Source organism: Rutidosis leptorrhynchoides, chromosome 5 (genome assembly GCF_046630445.1).
Source record: "Rutidosis leptorrhynchoides isolate AG116_Rl617_1_P2 chromosome 5, CSIRO_AGI_Rlap_v1, whole genome shotgun sequence".
NCBI classification, from domain to species: domain Eukaryota; kingdom Viridiplantae; phylum Streptophyta; class Magnoliopsida; order Asterales; family Asteraceae; genus Rutidosis; species Rutidosis leptorrhynchoides.
This window is the reverse complement of record NC_092337.1, coordinates 51,155,582-51,172,448: the sequence shown is the minus strand read 5'-3', so window position 1 is coordinate 51,172,448 and position 16,867 is coordinate 51,155,582. Positions and strand designations below refer to the sequence as shown.

Below are 16,867 nucleotides of genomic sequence, written 5' to 3'. Positions count from 1 at the left end.
CTCCAACGCGTTCGTTAAATCTTTCTTCAACCTCTCCATTTCTTGTTGACTTTTTGACTCCAATATTTGTAATTCAGCTTTACCTTCCTCACATTTCTTCACCATGTTTTCATATTCTTCTAGCGAAATAGTAATCTCGTCGTCACAATTTGAATCTTGAAACTCCATCTCTTCCTGTTCGAATTTTAATCTCTGTTTAATTTCTTGATTTTCGATCGCCATTTGTTGAAGTGCAAAATAAGCAGCCGCTTTTTCGCCTTTTGCCTTTAACTCAGCAACCTCTGCAGCCGCCGTTTTTGATCTTTCTTTATGGAGTTCGGCTTTCAATAACGCTACTTCGATCTGCGCTTCATTTTCTCTCTTACTAACCTCTTCCAATTCGCTTCTCATCACTTCTAACCGAGTCAACTCGCACTCATCCTTGTCTTTAACTCCCACCTTCAATTGAGTCAACTCACTTTCTAATAACTCAATATGCTTTACTTGAGTTTCCATCACCTCAACTTGTTTTAACGCCTCGAGTTTAGCATTAACAAGGTCGGCTCGTGTTGACTTTAACTCAATCAACTCATTTTCCATTTCTTGAACTTTGGATTCGAGTTCTAATACACGAGTTTTCGCTTCCTTGCATTCGTTGACGTATATATCTTTTTCAAATTCCGAGCTTTTTAACAACGTTGAGAGCCCTTCAACTGTTTTTTCGTGTTGATCTTTGTTGAGAAGATTTTGCTTGTGGATTGCATCCATGGCTTCAAGTTGAACCTTGCAATTAGCTAAGTCTTGTAGTACACCTTGAAGCCCTTTCTCCTTCTCTGATTCCTATAAAAATAGTAAAAAGAGATTATCCTTTATTCAACCCAAACAAATCATAATACGATGTGTAAGGCTGCCATGTCATCCGCCACATCATCAAAAACTCTACCACATCATCGTTTTACAACGTATAAGGCTTAACTTGATTGTCTCTTAGTTTTACGATTCCGCGCTGAATCATAAACAACTTAGCATTGAGCGTATTTGTTTGTAACATCTGAATGACGAAAACTTTAAAGTTGGTTGCATAATTTGAATATTATGTAGCTTATAGTTCTTGTAAAAAATTTCAGAAACTTACCATATTTCGATTAATTCGTAATCACGTTAATCTTATAAACTTACATCGTCGCTACTCAACCGGCTTTTGATCTGACTACATTTTTCCCCGAAACGAAATACTGATGCTCGAACCGACTTGATTGAATCTGTATCAATCTCCCCCATTTTTTCCTATTAGTTTCCTTGAAAATCAATCAATATGACAATTTCATACAGTTCTGCAAACAATGTAATTGATCAATGACCAAGTTATGTAATAACAAAAACATAAAAACTGAAAAATCATCTTCTGCTAGATATAGATGTAGTAATAGATTATATATGGAATAAATATGAGAAGTAGTAATATTGTTAGTACCGTTGGATGTTACAAGACTTTTGGTATTTTTTAATTTACGATAAGATCAAAGACGGAATTTCTGGTACTCTTTTTTAGATATTGAAATATTTTTGTACATATACGATACACAAATAAATATAAACATATGAGACAAAAAGCTTGAGGATCATGAGCCGTCCACTGCGCTTAGTGAAGATCGACGGCCGGTTAGGTGACTCACCAAACTATAACAATGGCGCAGATGTCATGATCTCATAGTTGTTTGTCCGTCATTTTGGTTTGTAAACAAAATTTGACTACCTAATTCATAACATGTCCAAAACGAGACAGTATTTGACTTCCATGTCCAAAAACTACCTAGTTCATCGCAGTCCATTTTAGCTTCTTTTCTTTAATAAAAGTTTGGCTTTTCAAAAAAAAAAAAAAAGTCCATTTTAGCTTGTTAACTTTATTTGAGAAAAAAAAACCCTACTATTTCAGACCTTACATTATTTCGGTAGTTTATAATTATAATCCGAACATTAACTATTAGTATAAACTATTATTTATCAAGCGAATGAGTAAAAACACATATATTGAACAAATTTAAAGTTTATAAAAAAAGTTAAACAAACAACAATTATTATAAAAATTTCATTGTTACAAAAGATTATAAAAGAGTTAAAACAAACATTAAAACAAACGACTCCCTAGCAAGGTGCTAGAAAAAAATTACAAGAGACATAAAGTCATAAGTTTCAAATAGAAACTACATTATCCATATACCTAAGCAAAGCAAACGAATAAAATTTAATGGAATCAATGATACAACACTTTTTTAAGCATTTGTCGTTGTGTAACGAACAATTCCTAAACTACCAAATCGTCCAAGAACCACAATAACGATCCTAACAGCTTTTTTGCGCATTACTTGACCTATTACCGCCTTCAATCCAACGTACTTAGAATCTCTTGCCATGAAGCAAAACCAAGAATCAACAAGTTGATCCATAAATACACGGTTTTCCAAACTATTGATGTCAAAGAACATGTAAAGAACGTACGAGGAATGTTTTGATACCTTGATTGCAGATAACACAGCTTATGGATTCAATCTCCAAACCTCGCCTCAAGAGATTATGTATGTGATGAACCGCTAAAGAAAAAAATTAATCTTTCCAATTTCTTCCAAGTCGTATGATATCCAATGAAGGTAACAAAAGTCAATCTAAATGATCCCTCGCCCTGAAAAAACTCCATCACCTACAATTGACCATTTTCAATAATACTCATGATCATACAACGCAACATATGACAATTCTTCGCAAAGTAGCTCCGAAGATGCCATGTTTCTACTACCAATATCGTTACGAGACTAACTCCATAACCTTCCCCATTTACGTACTTATTTTCAACAAGAACATCTCGATCAATTTTCAAATGGTATAACCGATTATAGCGAACATAGAATGGAGAATCACTAATCTAAGTATCGTGCCAAAATTTGATTAAATGACCATTACCTAGTTTCACTTTAAACGCATCACTTGAAATAAGATGTTGATCCATCGCCTTATTGCAACTATTGACGTATTATTCCATACTCCGCTTATACTCGACTTTTTATAACCCTTTTGGTTAAGTTATTATTATTATTTTTTTTTTTAATGGATTTTTAGTTTAAACCGAAACCTAACAAGCTTCAAATTTGGTTTTAGGTGCAGTTTCGATTTCGGTTTTGAATTTGATCTTTAGTTGGTTTTGGTTTTCCCGACATTGTAATAAAACTTAACATACCGATTCGGATAAATCGAAATAATTTGAAAACAGAAGCTACATATATACGCACTGTTATAAAAAACCCGATTATTCGTCGGATAATTCCCGATTACTGCCCAGTTACTCATTTTTAAGAGTAGTTCGTTCCGATTTTTGAAAGTACGTTTGTGTAATCGGTCAACGTTAATTGATAGTCAAAATCGAGTTGGTAAGCAAAGTCGGTCTGGTCAACATTTTAACATGAATTTAAACTTGAACTTTAGAGTTTTTAAACAAAATGAACTAGTTTAGTCAATTTTATTAAAAGTTTATGTTTATGGTTTTTTCTATATTTACAAGTATAATTTTAAAATTTAATATTTAAATGTATAAAGGACAATCCGATTAATCCCGATTAATCCCCGAATTGCTAATCAATCCTTTAAATGTTCTGACCGATTAATACCCGAATAATGAATTTCGCAACCTTGCATATACGTATGAATAAGGAAAAAATTTACATGGAATTTTAGAATTTAGAAATTTTAAAACACACATACTCCGTAATAATGAACCATATTCATTATCTAGCTGAGTGGTTATCGCTATTTTAAATCTCCGTGAGATCTCGAGTTCAAGTTTTACTTGAAAATTTCATAATGCAATTTCGTTTTCAAAGTTGGTTATGGAGTCAATTATATTAAAAGTTTGGATGGGTCAAGAGCTATTGGAGATTACGTGAAAGAGTCTATAACTAAAAGCTTCTATTATCACGTAGATACCAAAAGCTATTAAAGGGTATTTAAGTCACGTAGACATCAAAAGCTCCTATTATCTCTTAAAACACTAATTGTTGAAGCGTTTCATCAAACAATTTTTTATTAGATAAGAATTTTTTCATAAATAATATGAGTAGAAGCTAAAAGTTTTAAAAAATTACAAAAAAACTCATTCCCAAACATACTAAAGTGATCATGATCTACCACCGGTAAAAAAAAAAAAAAAAAATGAACCGTATTCGGGTCGGTGAATACACGCACATGTCCGAAACTCCGAATCACTTAACTCGGCGTCATCGAAACGCAAATATTATCCGAACCAACGGCTGAACCGGGTTTAGGCCCCACCAACACATACACTAAACCCTTGATATATATTCACCCCCAATTTCACCTCCGCTGCGCCCCTCTTCTCAAACTCGTTACTTCGATCCATCCATATTCATTCATCAAAACACATCAATCAATTTTATCAATCCATCGGAGATCGGAAAGCATGTCGGACGAAGAGCATCAATTTGAATCAAAGGCCGATGCCGGTGCTTCAAAAACCTACCCTCAGCAAGCTGGTACTATCCGTAAAGGTGGTCACATCGTCATCAAAAATCGTGCTTGCAAGGTTTAGTTTTCACTTTTCAACTCTTAATTTTCTATAATTCCTGCTACTGATTTGTTCTAATTAGTTGTTGATTTGAGTTTGCTTAGTGGTGAATTAGGGTTTTGTTATTATTCGTGTGTGTGTGTTTTTAGGTTTAGCATAGTTTTTTTTATTAATTGTTATGATTGATCCATTATATATGTATGTATATAAGATTCGCACAATCAATTGATAATATACCTAATGATTATTAATATAAATATAAATATAAATTAATCTAAATTGAAACACTTGTTAATCAGTCCAAGTTGAGGGCCACTATAATGTAACATGGGATATTTACCTAGATTCATCATTTCATTGTATTAAATATGTATATTGTTCAAACTGAAGAGGTATCAGGACGAAATTAATGAAAAATGAAGCTGGATCTTGATGTAGCTTATTGTGTTATTTGTTTTTTTTTTTATTAAATGGAGACAGTTAGGTACTTCTACTGTATTAGTAGATCTAGCTATGTGCTTTGTCACAAGTGAAAGATTGCATATCATAGTTTGATGCAAGTTGAAAGATTGTATATTGATTATCTTCTCCAATTTGGTAGGCCTAAAGCTTGATGTTCAATGATTTGTATTTACTAGTGATGTCAAATCAGGTTTACTATTTTGTTAGACTGTTTTTGACCCCTTTCTTAGTTTGTTTTGAATAGATAGTGATACACTTATACATTTCATATATATGTCTTGGTTTCATGACGTTTTACCAAAATTTGATAGGTTGTAGAAGTATCTACCTCCAAGACCGGCAAGCATGGTCATGCTAAGTGTCATTTTGTTGCAATTGACATCTTTAATGGGAAAAAGCTTGAAGATATTGTTCCATCGTCCCATAACTGTGATGTAAGTCATTCTTGTTTTTTTGCCCCTTTGTCCCATTTATTTTCTACTTTATTGTTTGCTTTTTTTTGTTGTTGCAATAATAGGTTTTTATTAATATCTGTTTTGTAGGTTCCTCATGTTAACCGTACTGATTACCAGCTTATTGATATCTCTGAGGATGGATTTGTATGGTTCATTCTATTCAGGCTTTTACATTAGATAATAGGTTATAATTCTTACTTTGATTCGATTCTAAACTATCTCAGGTGAGTTTGCTGACTGAAAATGGCAACACCAAAGATGACCTAAAGCTCCCAACTGATGATGCTCTCCTGACACAGGTATATCATGCCTTACAAAGTTAAAGATTCACTCTGTATTCTATATGCACAATATATCTAGTATTTTGTAAGCTCATTTATTTCAAGTATGAATATATGATAGAGATTTACGAGTACTTTCTTTTTAAAATTTGTAAAAGGAACCCCTTTTTGTCTAAAACTATGATTAACCGCATATATTCATGTTGACTTTTGTAAAAATTTGCCGAGTTATTGTAAAATACAATAAAAACGTCTCTATATTTTGATTTTTTTCATTTTTAGAACTTATGAAATACCTTCTTAATAATATGTAAATGAAAATCTTTTACAGACGCATAGTTTAAGTAATTTGTTGGACTAAGTCTTTTTTTCTTTTAAACTCGTAGCATTAATTTGTCTATACTTATGATTTTAGATACTGAGGTCTTCACATAAGGTGTAATTCCGTGCAGTGGCATGGGGAGAAGTAACACTTCTAGATTAAGTAACTATCTTAGCTTAAGTTACAACTTACAAGCATTGTGCTAATCTTCATTAATTACTTTCTTAGCTTTAGTTAGAACTTACAAGCATGAACTGATAAGTTGCATTTGCTTTATGTCATGGTCAAACCTTGGTTCACAGAAATACCATTTGTCAAGAAGTATTTAATTGTGTTATATATATTTGCTGTTAAATGCAATCCCAAAAGTTTGTGATAACATTATGGATTCATATTCTATTGTTACTGTTAATGACTGCTACTGATTGCATGAATGATAGATTAAGGATGGATTTGGAGAGGGAAAGGACCTGGTCGTGAGTGTGATGTCTGCAATGGGGGAGGAGCAGATTTGTGCTATTAAGGACATCAGTGGCGCAAAATAGTATCATCTATGTGAACTTTTGCATTATCAACAGAAACTTCTCTGTTCTAATACTAGAAATCTACCAGACGCTTTTTCGTGTATTTGTGGACTATTTTCTGTTTGGGTTCTTGAACATACAAGTGTTTGACCTTCTTTCTATGTACCTCAAGTCTATTTGAATTGTGGATTCGATAAAGGCAGCAGCTGTTGTTTGGATCATTTCATATTTATAATGGTTTCTTTTTGAGGTGTTGAAATATTCGAAATATGAATTGTGTGTTTGAGCTTTTGCTTAGGGTTTAAATCTTCTTCGAGCAAGCTAAGCTTATGGCTGGCAGCTTTTTTGAGGATTAGTCTGTGGACATGTTTGATATGTTCATAGTTTTAAAAAACGGTCGAGGCGTTCGCCTCGAGGCGCGCCTCAGTACGATTTTCAAATTCTCCGTTTAGGAGCGTACGCCTCAGGCCGTTTAAAACGTACGCCTCAAATGGGAGATGCGGTTCGATTTTGATATGAGGCGGTTCGATTGAAGAGGCGTGCGCCTCATGGTCAAACGAAAAATCGGTGTCTAACTCGCTAATTACTCGGTCAACCGCCGGTGAACGGCAGTCAAACGGCGGTCAACGGCGTCGGAAAACTTAAAACTTGCCGGAAGATGAGGAAGGAAAACAGAAAAAGAGAAAGAAGATGAGGGAGGAAGGAAAATTAGACCTGGTAACGTTGATCTTTCATCGGAACAAAAGCTGATGTTTCATCGGAAGAACAAGCTGATGAGGGAGGAAGGACAGATCTGACCTTGGTTTTCATCGGAAGAAAAAGCTGGTTTTCTTTTATCAAGTGTCAGATCTAAACGTATCTATAGACTATATCTTTATATATTTTAAATATTTTAATTTCTTTTTTCTTTTATCAAATTTCAATTACAGCCCCTAAACTTTTACTAAATTTTAATAATAAGAACAAACTTAATATACACTCTTTAATCTTTAATAAAATGACAATAACAGCCCCTATTATTTATATATTATCAGAATATATATATTTATTATTAAAAGTCAACAAAAGTCAACTCCGCCTCGAACGTACGCCTCGGTTCGCCTCGAGGCATACGCCTCGCCTCACAGAGGGAAAACGCCTTGAGGCACGTTTCCGTTTTTTTAAACCTTGGATATGTTAATTTGTTTCGTTTGAAAATTCTGATGCAGACTTCAAATTTTGGTTGCTAGAAAAAAAAGGTAACTTGTAAACTTGGATACCATGAATATGACTGAGAATTTTTTATTTTTTATTTTACTTTTCGAAAAAACTAGAACCATATTAAAAGTAGGATCGCTTCATCAAATTGATGGAAGGTCTAACAATATACATTATACAAGCAAGGGAATCAAAACTCGAGCTCAACCCAATCAAGATAACCAAACGAGGAGGCCGAGCAAACCAACTGAACCAAACGAAGTAACCGACTAAGCAACATTAAGCAACAAACAAAAAATAGACAAAAAGAGAGACCATAATCTAACCGTCACCGGAAGATTGTGTTATCTCCTGCACAACCCACAACAACCGCCATCGAACAAAAACAGATAAACAAAAGGATGCACCAACTAAGCAAACAGATCAAAAACCGTCGACGTTGAAATCTTTAATTCGACCGCATTCACTTTCTTCATTTTTCCGACTTAGCATTAGGCTTGAAATTAATCAACTTTGCTTCTACTTATCAGCTTCAAGATTGCTCATAACAGAGTCGAAAAACTGAAAGATGAGCCCATAACCGCCTTACCAACACTGGAACTTGAGGCACTCTTGCAACCAACAAAAGACCCGCTTTCCAACATCGAACTACATCCGAACTGGCAATCGGTCACGCGGGACCGCAAACTGTTCTCTTTATCACGCCAAGCAAAAGAATTACTCAAGTCGGGTTCTTCAACTTTGCTTATTTTCGACATATCCTTAAAAATATCATACAAATCCGTACCTTTCACCAAAAATCTTCACTATCTTCTGGCTTTGAATGTTGTTCCATGCCTTAACACAAGCCTTAGAAGTGTTACCCGAAACCATATACTAATAAAAAAGGTTTATTGTGCAAACAGTTCATTCAAATCAATGACCACTTTTGTAGTTTCTCAAAATTCTAACGTGGCAAAATATATCGGCAACATGGGTGTACATTTGGGTGAATTTACTTTAGCTTTTGGTATATGTTAAGACTTCTATACAAAGGTGTTAATCAATCCGATTTTCGATTTTTCTCAATTTATTTGGTTCGTAATGTTCGGTTATAAATTTATGGAAGCAAAATCGAACTGAAATCGAATACAGATTTCAAAATCAAAGTCAAAACCAAATCGAAAACGAAATTTAAATTCGATTTGGTTAAAAGAAATAAAAATCTTATCAAAGGGCTTATAGTCTAGCTGCATTTAAGAAGTCTTTCAATCGAAGTGGTTGGAGGTTCAAGCCTCGAAGTAAATATTTTGGTAGATTAATAGGACTTGCTTGGTGCGAGTTGTCATTCCAAAAAAAATCTTTATCCAAATTCCAAATAAATAAATAACATAGTAATTATTTATTAAAGGGTTAATTCAGTTTAAAAAAAAATTAAAATAAAATCATAATTCAATTTAAACAAAATCAATTGCATCTTTCATTTTTAACCGGAGACTGAGTAGTAATATGACTTCCAGTGCTCCTGCTCCGCCATCGCCACAACGTCACCGTTCCGGCGCCGATCATTCCAGCAGCGGCAAGGACGATAGGCCACGATTTTTTGACCACATGACGAAGAAACTGTGCTGGTCCAAAGCTGAAATAGTCCCCGGACGACATCCAGAACGGTGGCGTAAAGATGCCGCCGGTAACATCGTCTGCAAACGCTTCTGCAATTGTCAAGGATGTCTTTGTTTTGAATACGATCACATCATCCCTTTCTCCAAAGGTGTTTGTAATTAGTAAGCTTCATAAATCGTGTTTAATTTTTGCGAATTATTTCTAGGGTTTCAGTGTTGGTATGTGTTTAGTAAAGTGACAGTGTATGATTGATTTTTGTGTTGCAGGTGGTGAATCAGTAGTTGATAATTGTCAGATATTGCAAACCAGGGTGAACAGATTCAAATCGGACAAGGATCAAATCGATAAGACTATATTACACGGTTATTCGTGTGATATCAATTTCAGTGGTATATTCTATTTTATGTATTTAGTTGATCTGTTTATTCAGCTATGCTATTGATACTAAATGGTGTTTAGCATTAAGATTTGAAAGTGATTATTGAGATTGTGTGTTTGAGTGATTCCTTATACATGGAAATCTGTAAAATTATCGAACTTTGCTGAAGAGTCAAACAATAATACTAGCAAACATTGTCTTCTTCAGATGGTGATGTTGAGCTATCACATTCATATCGTAAAGTTAAACAACTCCCTAGTATTAATCTCAAATTTAGTGTTAGGTCTTACATATTATAACTTTGATTAGTCACAGAATCTTAAGTGTGTATTAATTTATTTATTATTAGAATTACTAGATATCAGCATTTGCATGACCGATTGACTGGTACTTCTTTATAGAAAAGCGACAAATTGAGTATCTCTGAGGTAGTTAAGTATTGTATTGCTACCATCTATTTTTATTAGTGACATATTCCTTTAACCATCAACATCATATATAAATATATATGTATCTGGAGTAACATACTAGTATCCAAACTCATGCTGCCCTTACATCGTCAGTTACACATTATTAGTAACTTCTGGTTTTAATAGATAGTGTAACTATATCATCGATATCTGTCGTTTTGTATTGCATTTATTTCATATTATAACTTATAAACTTCCTCTGTTCAGCTATCAATAAGATGCAGCGTACACAACCTATTCTGATATTTAACAGTACTTGAAAAAAAGATGCAGCATACATAAAACATATTTTTACTCTGAAATTTAACAGTACTAGAATTTAAGATGCAGCAAACACAAAACATATTTTGACTTTGTAATAACAGTATTTGAATTACATTATTATGTGTAACATGTTCCCTGACATTACGTAATTTTTTCCTTGAATTTTAGATCTTGCATATGTCTCTTTTTTTTTTTCTTTTCCTTATTCTGTTTATGGGCCATCTTCGATGATTATGAAGGTACAATCGATTAATGATTAAAGATATGAAAATGCTTATTTCTATAGATAGAAGAAATGAGGTCTTAAATTTTATGAAACCTACTTGTGATGAGTTAGATTTTTTTGGATTTGACAAACTTTCAACTAAGAGTTAAAAAGTGAACCATTGTTTACTTGTTTTTTTGTAGATCATGTTTATTACTCTGTATAATTATTGTCACAAATTTATTGATGACAGGTCTTTATTTAGACTAACACGTACATACATTTTGTTTGCAGATAAGGAGCTCGACATTATCGAAATGGCTGTATACGGTGATGTAATTCGGCCAGGGAATCAATGTCGTTGCAGAAGCGTTGCTGAATTGCTTGGGAAGTTCAAGACGAAAGACAATACAGCCGCCTGTAAGTTGCCCTGAAGCAACTTCTTGTCATATACAGTACTAGACATCATTCATTTTAAGTTGTCATTCTTTTGGCATCTATTTCTTTTTTTTTTTCTGTGGGTCCCTTTTTATGTGCAAGGAAGATAAGCAATTGTAGAAAAATGGGCATAAATCTGGAAATAGATATTTTAAAGGCATGAAATTCGATATATCATATGATTCTTGTTAACTGATTAACATTAGTTTTTGGTTAAGCCAAGAAGAGACATGAGAACAGTATACATGGGTAAGGTGTCCAGGTGGCTGTGGTTGCTCTGCTTTATATCATTGTAGAAAAATTATTTCTAAAGTTTATTTTCTTCAGTGTTCCTAATTCAGTATGTGTTTGGCTCCAAAATGATTCATCCTTTACCTAAAATAACTAAATTACTACACTACTATGCAGCATAAAAGAATCATTTATGGAATCTATCTATATCTATATCTATCTATATATATATATATATATCTATAGTAATTGAGTCCTAGAATCATAAGTATGGTGTATTAAATACGTTTAATTCAATAAATTTACCCACGTAATTTAATAGACTGATAAAAAAGGTTAAAATTATTATGATAAAAATGTAAAAAAAATAAAAATCATATTAAATAAAAATATTATAAATAAATTTTAAGCAATTAATAATCAATAAATATAAAACCTTTCGTTTTCTAAGTAACGTAAGTTATTTTTTTAGCCTATAAATATGTCTATATATATATATATATATATATACTCCAAATGTCATAAATATGCTCATTAACCCAACTCAATTATTATTATTTTTTACTCAATATAACCACTTAACAACATGGTAAAAGTTTATAATTTTATTATCTCTCTCTCTCTCTCTCTCTCTCTCTATATATATATATATATATATATATATATATATATATATATATATATATATATATATAATGTCCTAGAAAATTAAGTATGTTATAATAAATAGAATTAACTAAATAAAAAAATATAAAATAGTAAAGTAAAGAATTATGAATTATTTATGAATATAATGATTATTAGATAGATTATTAAATAAGTATCATTTATGAATAACTTAGCTCTTAATTTTCATAAGTATGAATTACCTCTTGCATTTATCATCATAGTAAAAAAGTTAAAAATAAAATCTACCCATACTAATAAATTTATAGATAAATTTATATTATCATAGTTAAAAAGTTTTAAAACTAATCTATCAATTTTAATAAATATATTTAAATATATAGACTTAAAGAGAGATTTATATCAACATTCATAGCATATTACCGTTTATAATTGGGTAATTAAGTAGATATAACCCTAAAACTAAAGAATTGGTATATGTGACTATTGTAGAGTTTTATAGAATTGGTATAGGTGACTAAAGTTAATCATACTTTGCAATTGAAGTAATTGATAGAGTTTTATAGACGTTAGTTATTCGTCATCGTCATCATGAATGATTTGTTCTTTCAATGTCAAACATCCATCCATCACATTATATATATATATATATATATATATATAATGGTAGGATCAAGAGGGAAGTAACTAATCGGGGGGAAGCGGGGGGAAGCAACAACTTTTTTTTTTCTTCGTTTTTTGAAAAAACTTTGTTCACGAACATTATAGATGGGATGAAAATATGAACATTTAGTAGAGACACTTTGTGATAAATGTTTTTATTTTGGCGGGAAAACGCTCGAAGAAGTAATATATAACAATTATCGTGTTTTTCGAGCGTATGTTGAGGTTTTAGCTATTGGGGTTTAGATATTAGGGTTTAGATATTAGGGTTTATAGGGTTTAGAAATTTAGGGTTTAGGGTTTAGATTTAGGATTTAGATTGAGTTTTTTAACACGAACGGTTTAGAGTTTAGGGTTTAGGGTTTAGGGTTTGGTGTTTTGGGTTTATTCCATAAACCCAAAACACCAAACCCTAAACCCTAAACTCTAAATCGGGCTAAATTTTACTTCACAAAACATGGAAAAAAAACGTTCATATTCTTCACGAACAATATTATCTTGAATGTTATTTTTGTCGATCGTTTTCCCGCCTAAATAATAACATTCATCACGAAGTGTCTCTTTTAAATGTTCATATTTTCGTGTGATCTTGATGCCGGAAAAAAAAAATTCAAAAAAAATATTTTTTTTGCTTCCCCCGAATGGTTACTTCCCCATTGATCCTGCCCCTATATATATATATATATATATATATATATATATATATATATATATATATATATATATATATATATATATATATATATATCATTTAAATGTAATTGGTGTGGAATGAATTTTTATCTTATTTCACGTAATTTTTATCTTCTTTGATAATTGTTTAGAATTCACTTAAAGATGTACATTTGATTTGTGTGTTGTTTTAATAATATATGTATATATGTATATATGAGTGCACTTTCTTTGATAGTTGTTTTTATCTTTTTTATGGTTGACAACTCTTGCTTACTAACGATTCGATACATAAATTTTAAAACATTAAAATTTGGAGCAAGTCGTGCAACGCACCAGCATTGCCCACTAGTTTACTCTAATAATTAAGTAATCCAAACTCATTTCAGCTAACGTATATGGAGCATAAAATAATGTGTTTTTTAAAGTAGAAGCATAATATAAATTATATTATATTATATTATATTATTATTATATTATATTATATTATATTATATTATTATATTATATTATATTATTATATTATATTATACTTACATACTAAACCTCCTCCCATTTTTGGTCGTTTCAGCTTTACCGAATTGTCGTTTTGAGTTTGTGTTCACAAATTACACAACAACCTCTCAACCTTACACTTTTTTCAGGGTAAAAAACGTAAATTTATGATTTAATTAAAATAAAAAACCCTTACTCCACCCGAATTTATAACGGGCCCTATCTTCTCGCTCGGTGCGAGTTAAATTTTTCCGAGGCCACCGTTCAACTCGAAAAAATCTCACGAACCCAACGGGACTAACTATATGCAAAACGGACATCGTTAAAAAAACACTAAATAACGGGCCCTATATTCACGCTCGGTGCGAGTTAAATTTTTCCGAGACCACCGTTCAACTCGAAATAATTTTACGAACACAACGCGACTAACTATACGCGAAACGGACATCGTTAAAAAAAATAAATATTTCGGGCTATATTACATACATATATATACATATACAACACGACTAACTATACGCGAAACGGACATCGTATATCCAAATTGAACCGCGCGTCGAATACAACCGCAGCAACGCGCGGTCGGATTTTGTAAGACCCGAATAATTGAAGTGTACATATGTGTATATAAGTGTAATGTGCGGTACTCGAATCGGGGTTGGTAGTATATATTTTAAAAAGGCAAAAGAAGCTGGACTGGGAGGATTGCGCGCCGCGCGGATTGGTGGCGCGCCGCGCCATATGACTGTGGCAGATTCTCCCTTTCTTTTAAATTAGATATTTTGTGGGTATTTTGGTAAATTCACCTTGGGGCCGGATTAAAGGCTTGGAGAGCAGATTTGGTAGAGCCATAACTCCACTTTTACCAACCTTATCTTCCCCAAATCAATTTTAGAGAGAGAGGTAAAACCTTGAGAGAGAAAGCTCATTGTGAAGGTGAAGGAGTTCGTTTCGGGTTTTATCGCAAGTCCTAAAGTTGTTCATCTCGTCATTATCTTCGTTTTGGTAGTTGTGGTATGCTCTAATCTTAATTCCTTTGTTTAATTTGATTTAGGGCTAGGGTTTGAGTCAAAGGTGAACATAAAACCCACTTTTGGTTAATTTTGGGTATTCTTGGGTAATTTGGGTCATATAGACTCAATATTGAGTTAACTAGGGTTTTGGAAGTGTTAATTGATGTTAGAGAACCCTAATTAGCTAGTAAGAGGGTTAGAACACCATGATTTATGTAAATGGGTGTAAAAGGGTTAGTGGTTGACCCAAAAATGGGTAGGTTGACTTTGAAAGTGCCAAATGGGTCAAATTGAACTTAAGCTAATTAATATGTGTAGTTGAAGCCTAAAACTAATGTTAAAATGTGTAAAGAACCTACTTTGGTTAATGATAGGGTTTTGTGATGAGTTAACCCGATTTTAGGGTTAAGGGTGCAAATGGGTCGGATTTGCACCATAGGTCAAATTGGCTCTAGGAGTGAGCTTTAGAGTGTTGACCAACTTGAGTTATGATTTTGATATTGTGATAAATGTAATAGGTGCGTTACATTGAAGTGTTCAAGCTCGGTTATCTTTCGACAAGAGATTTTGAGGTGAGTGGAATATCTATATATGTATGTATATGATTTATGTACCGTGTTGATGGTGTCACATAGCCGTTTTGTGACCAAGGTTGTGGGACTTAGCCGTATTAGTCCATGTTTTGTACTAAGGCACATAGCCGTGTTTGTGCATTTAGTGGCGAGTAATAGCCGTGTTTTACTCCCACGTTGTTATTTGAGTTACCCGTACACATAGCCGTGTTGGTGTACGAAAGCGTGAGTAATAGCCGTGTTCTACTCACATTGAGCAAGTGATGCCATAGCCGTTTTTGGAACACTTGAGGGGTGATGCCATAGCCGTTTTTGGAACACCTCGGGGGGTTAGCATGCCATAGCCGTTTTTGGAAGCTAACGAATGTTATGAACATCGATGACTTGTTTCGCGAAGTCGTTCCCTAGCGAAGAGATTGGTTAACCATGATTTATTGTTGTTCATACTAGCATTTGATTATTGTTATGAGTATTTATGCTATGATTATTGCTAGTGATACGTTTGGTGATACTAGCTTGCTTATCGAGATTTGTTATGTGTTATTTGATATCGTGGATGCGTGTGGGTAAGTTGTATATGCATGTGTATATATGTTTTACTCACTAAGCTTTGCTTACCCTCTCGTTGTTTACTATTTTTATAGGTTCCGGTGTGGACAAGGGTAAGGGCATCCGGTTGGATTAGAGATCCCGTCTTGTTTAGTGACGCTTTTGGGATGTGATGATTTTGGAGTTTGACCGAGATTTGGGTAGTTTAACCCCAAACACCATGCTCGTTGTATCGTTTGGCAATTAAACTTTTCGTGGTCGAAACTCTAATTTGTATTAAACATTGTATTTTAAACTTAGTGGCGTTTTGGGCACGTGTGGGCCCCACCTTGTAAAACTTGTTCATACCTTAGTTATGTGCTAGTTTTACATATATGAATGTATGGTTAAAAGCGTTTTGGCTAAAAATGTCGAGAACTAGTCAAACATTTTCATTAAATTGACTTCCGGGGACAGCGGGCTGTCCAGGTGGTTTGGCGCGCCGCGCGGCCACCTGGCGCGCCGCGCAGATGGCCTGCACCAGAAATTTTTTTTTTGTTTGAAATTTCGTCGTGTTTGGTCGGTTACGGTTTGGGATGTTACAGATTTTTTCTAGTTACATTACACTTCGATTAAAAGGTTGCTACAACATTGTCTTTAGGAATATGAATATTAAATTCTTGTTATTGTAAATTGTCAATTTAAAACAAAACAGAACGTATAGAAAGTGTCACACTTTTTATACAATAAATAAATACGACAATAATAACAAAAATAATAATACTATAAAATTATTTAAATTAAAAATAATCTAGTATAATGTAAATTTTTATAATCCAAAAAGCTGATCAACAATGTTACGTACGTACGGTGGGTGACTTGACCAACTCAACCATCATCCTTAAAATATGCATG

General features: G+C 33.1%; 2 protein-coding genes across 2 annotated transcripts; both read left to right on the top strand.

Moving 5' to 3' along the window:
• The first annotated feature begins 4,343 nt into the window (after positions 1–4,343).
• Positions 4,344–6,751, top strand: LOC139846945 (eukaryotic translation initiation factor 5A). The gene is made up of 5 exons (XM_071836522.1): positions 4,344–4,570; positions 5,326–5,448; positions 5,557–5,613; positions 5,694–5,768; positions 6,513–6,751. The coding sequence occupies exons 1-5, from the start codon at positions 4,448–4,450 to the stop codon at positions 6,615–6,617; spliced, it is 483 nt and encodes a 160-aa protein (XP_071692623.1). The 5' UTR covers positions 4,344–4,447; the 3' UTR covers positions 6,618–6,751.
• A 2,527-nt stretch (positions 6,752–9,278) lies between these two features.
• Positions 9,279–11,396, top strand: LOC139850561 (uncharacterized). The gene is made up of 3 exons (XM_071840126.1): positions 9,279–9,543; positions 9,662–9,784; positions 11,008–11,396. Exons 1-3 carry the CDS (start codon positions 9,282–9,284, stop codon positions 11,145–11,147), a joined length of 525 nt encoding a protein of 174 aa, XP_071696227.1. The 5' UTR covers positions 9,279–9,281; the 3' UTR covers positions 11,148–11,396.
• The last annotated feature ends 5,471 nt before the right edge of the window (positions 11,397–16,867 follow it).

Bases quoted from the DNA above. Each gene is read 5' to 3' on its own strand.
- LOC139846945 (XM_071836522.1), top strand. From the start codon at position 4,448: ATGTCGGACGAAGAGCATCAATTTGAATCAAAGGCCGATGCCGGTGCT. The intron at 4,571-5,325 runs GTTTAGTTTTCA...AAAATTTGATAG, and splicing joins TCAAAAATCGTGCTTGCAAG to GTTGTAGAAGTATCTACCTC. The intron at 5,769-6,512 runs GTATATCATGCC...CATGAATGATAG, and splicing joins ATGATGCTCTCCTGACACAG to ATTAAGGATGGATTTGGAGA.
- LOC139850561 (XM_071840126.1), top strand. From the start codon at position 9,282: ATGACTTCCAGTGCTCCTGCTCCGCCATCGCCACAACGTCACCGTTCC. The intron at 9,544-9,661 runs GTGTTTGTAATT...TTTGTGTTGCAG, and splicing joins CATCATCCCTTTCTCCAAAG to GTGGTGAATCAGTAGTTGAT. The intron at 9,785-11,007 runs GTATATTCTATT...TTTTGTTTGCAG, and splicing joins GTGTGATATCAATTTCAGTG to ATAAGGAGCTCGACATTATC.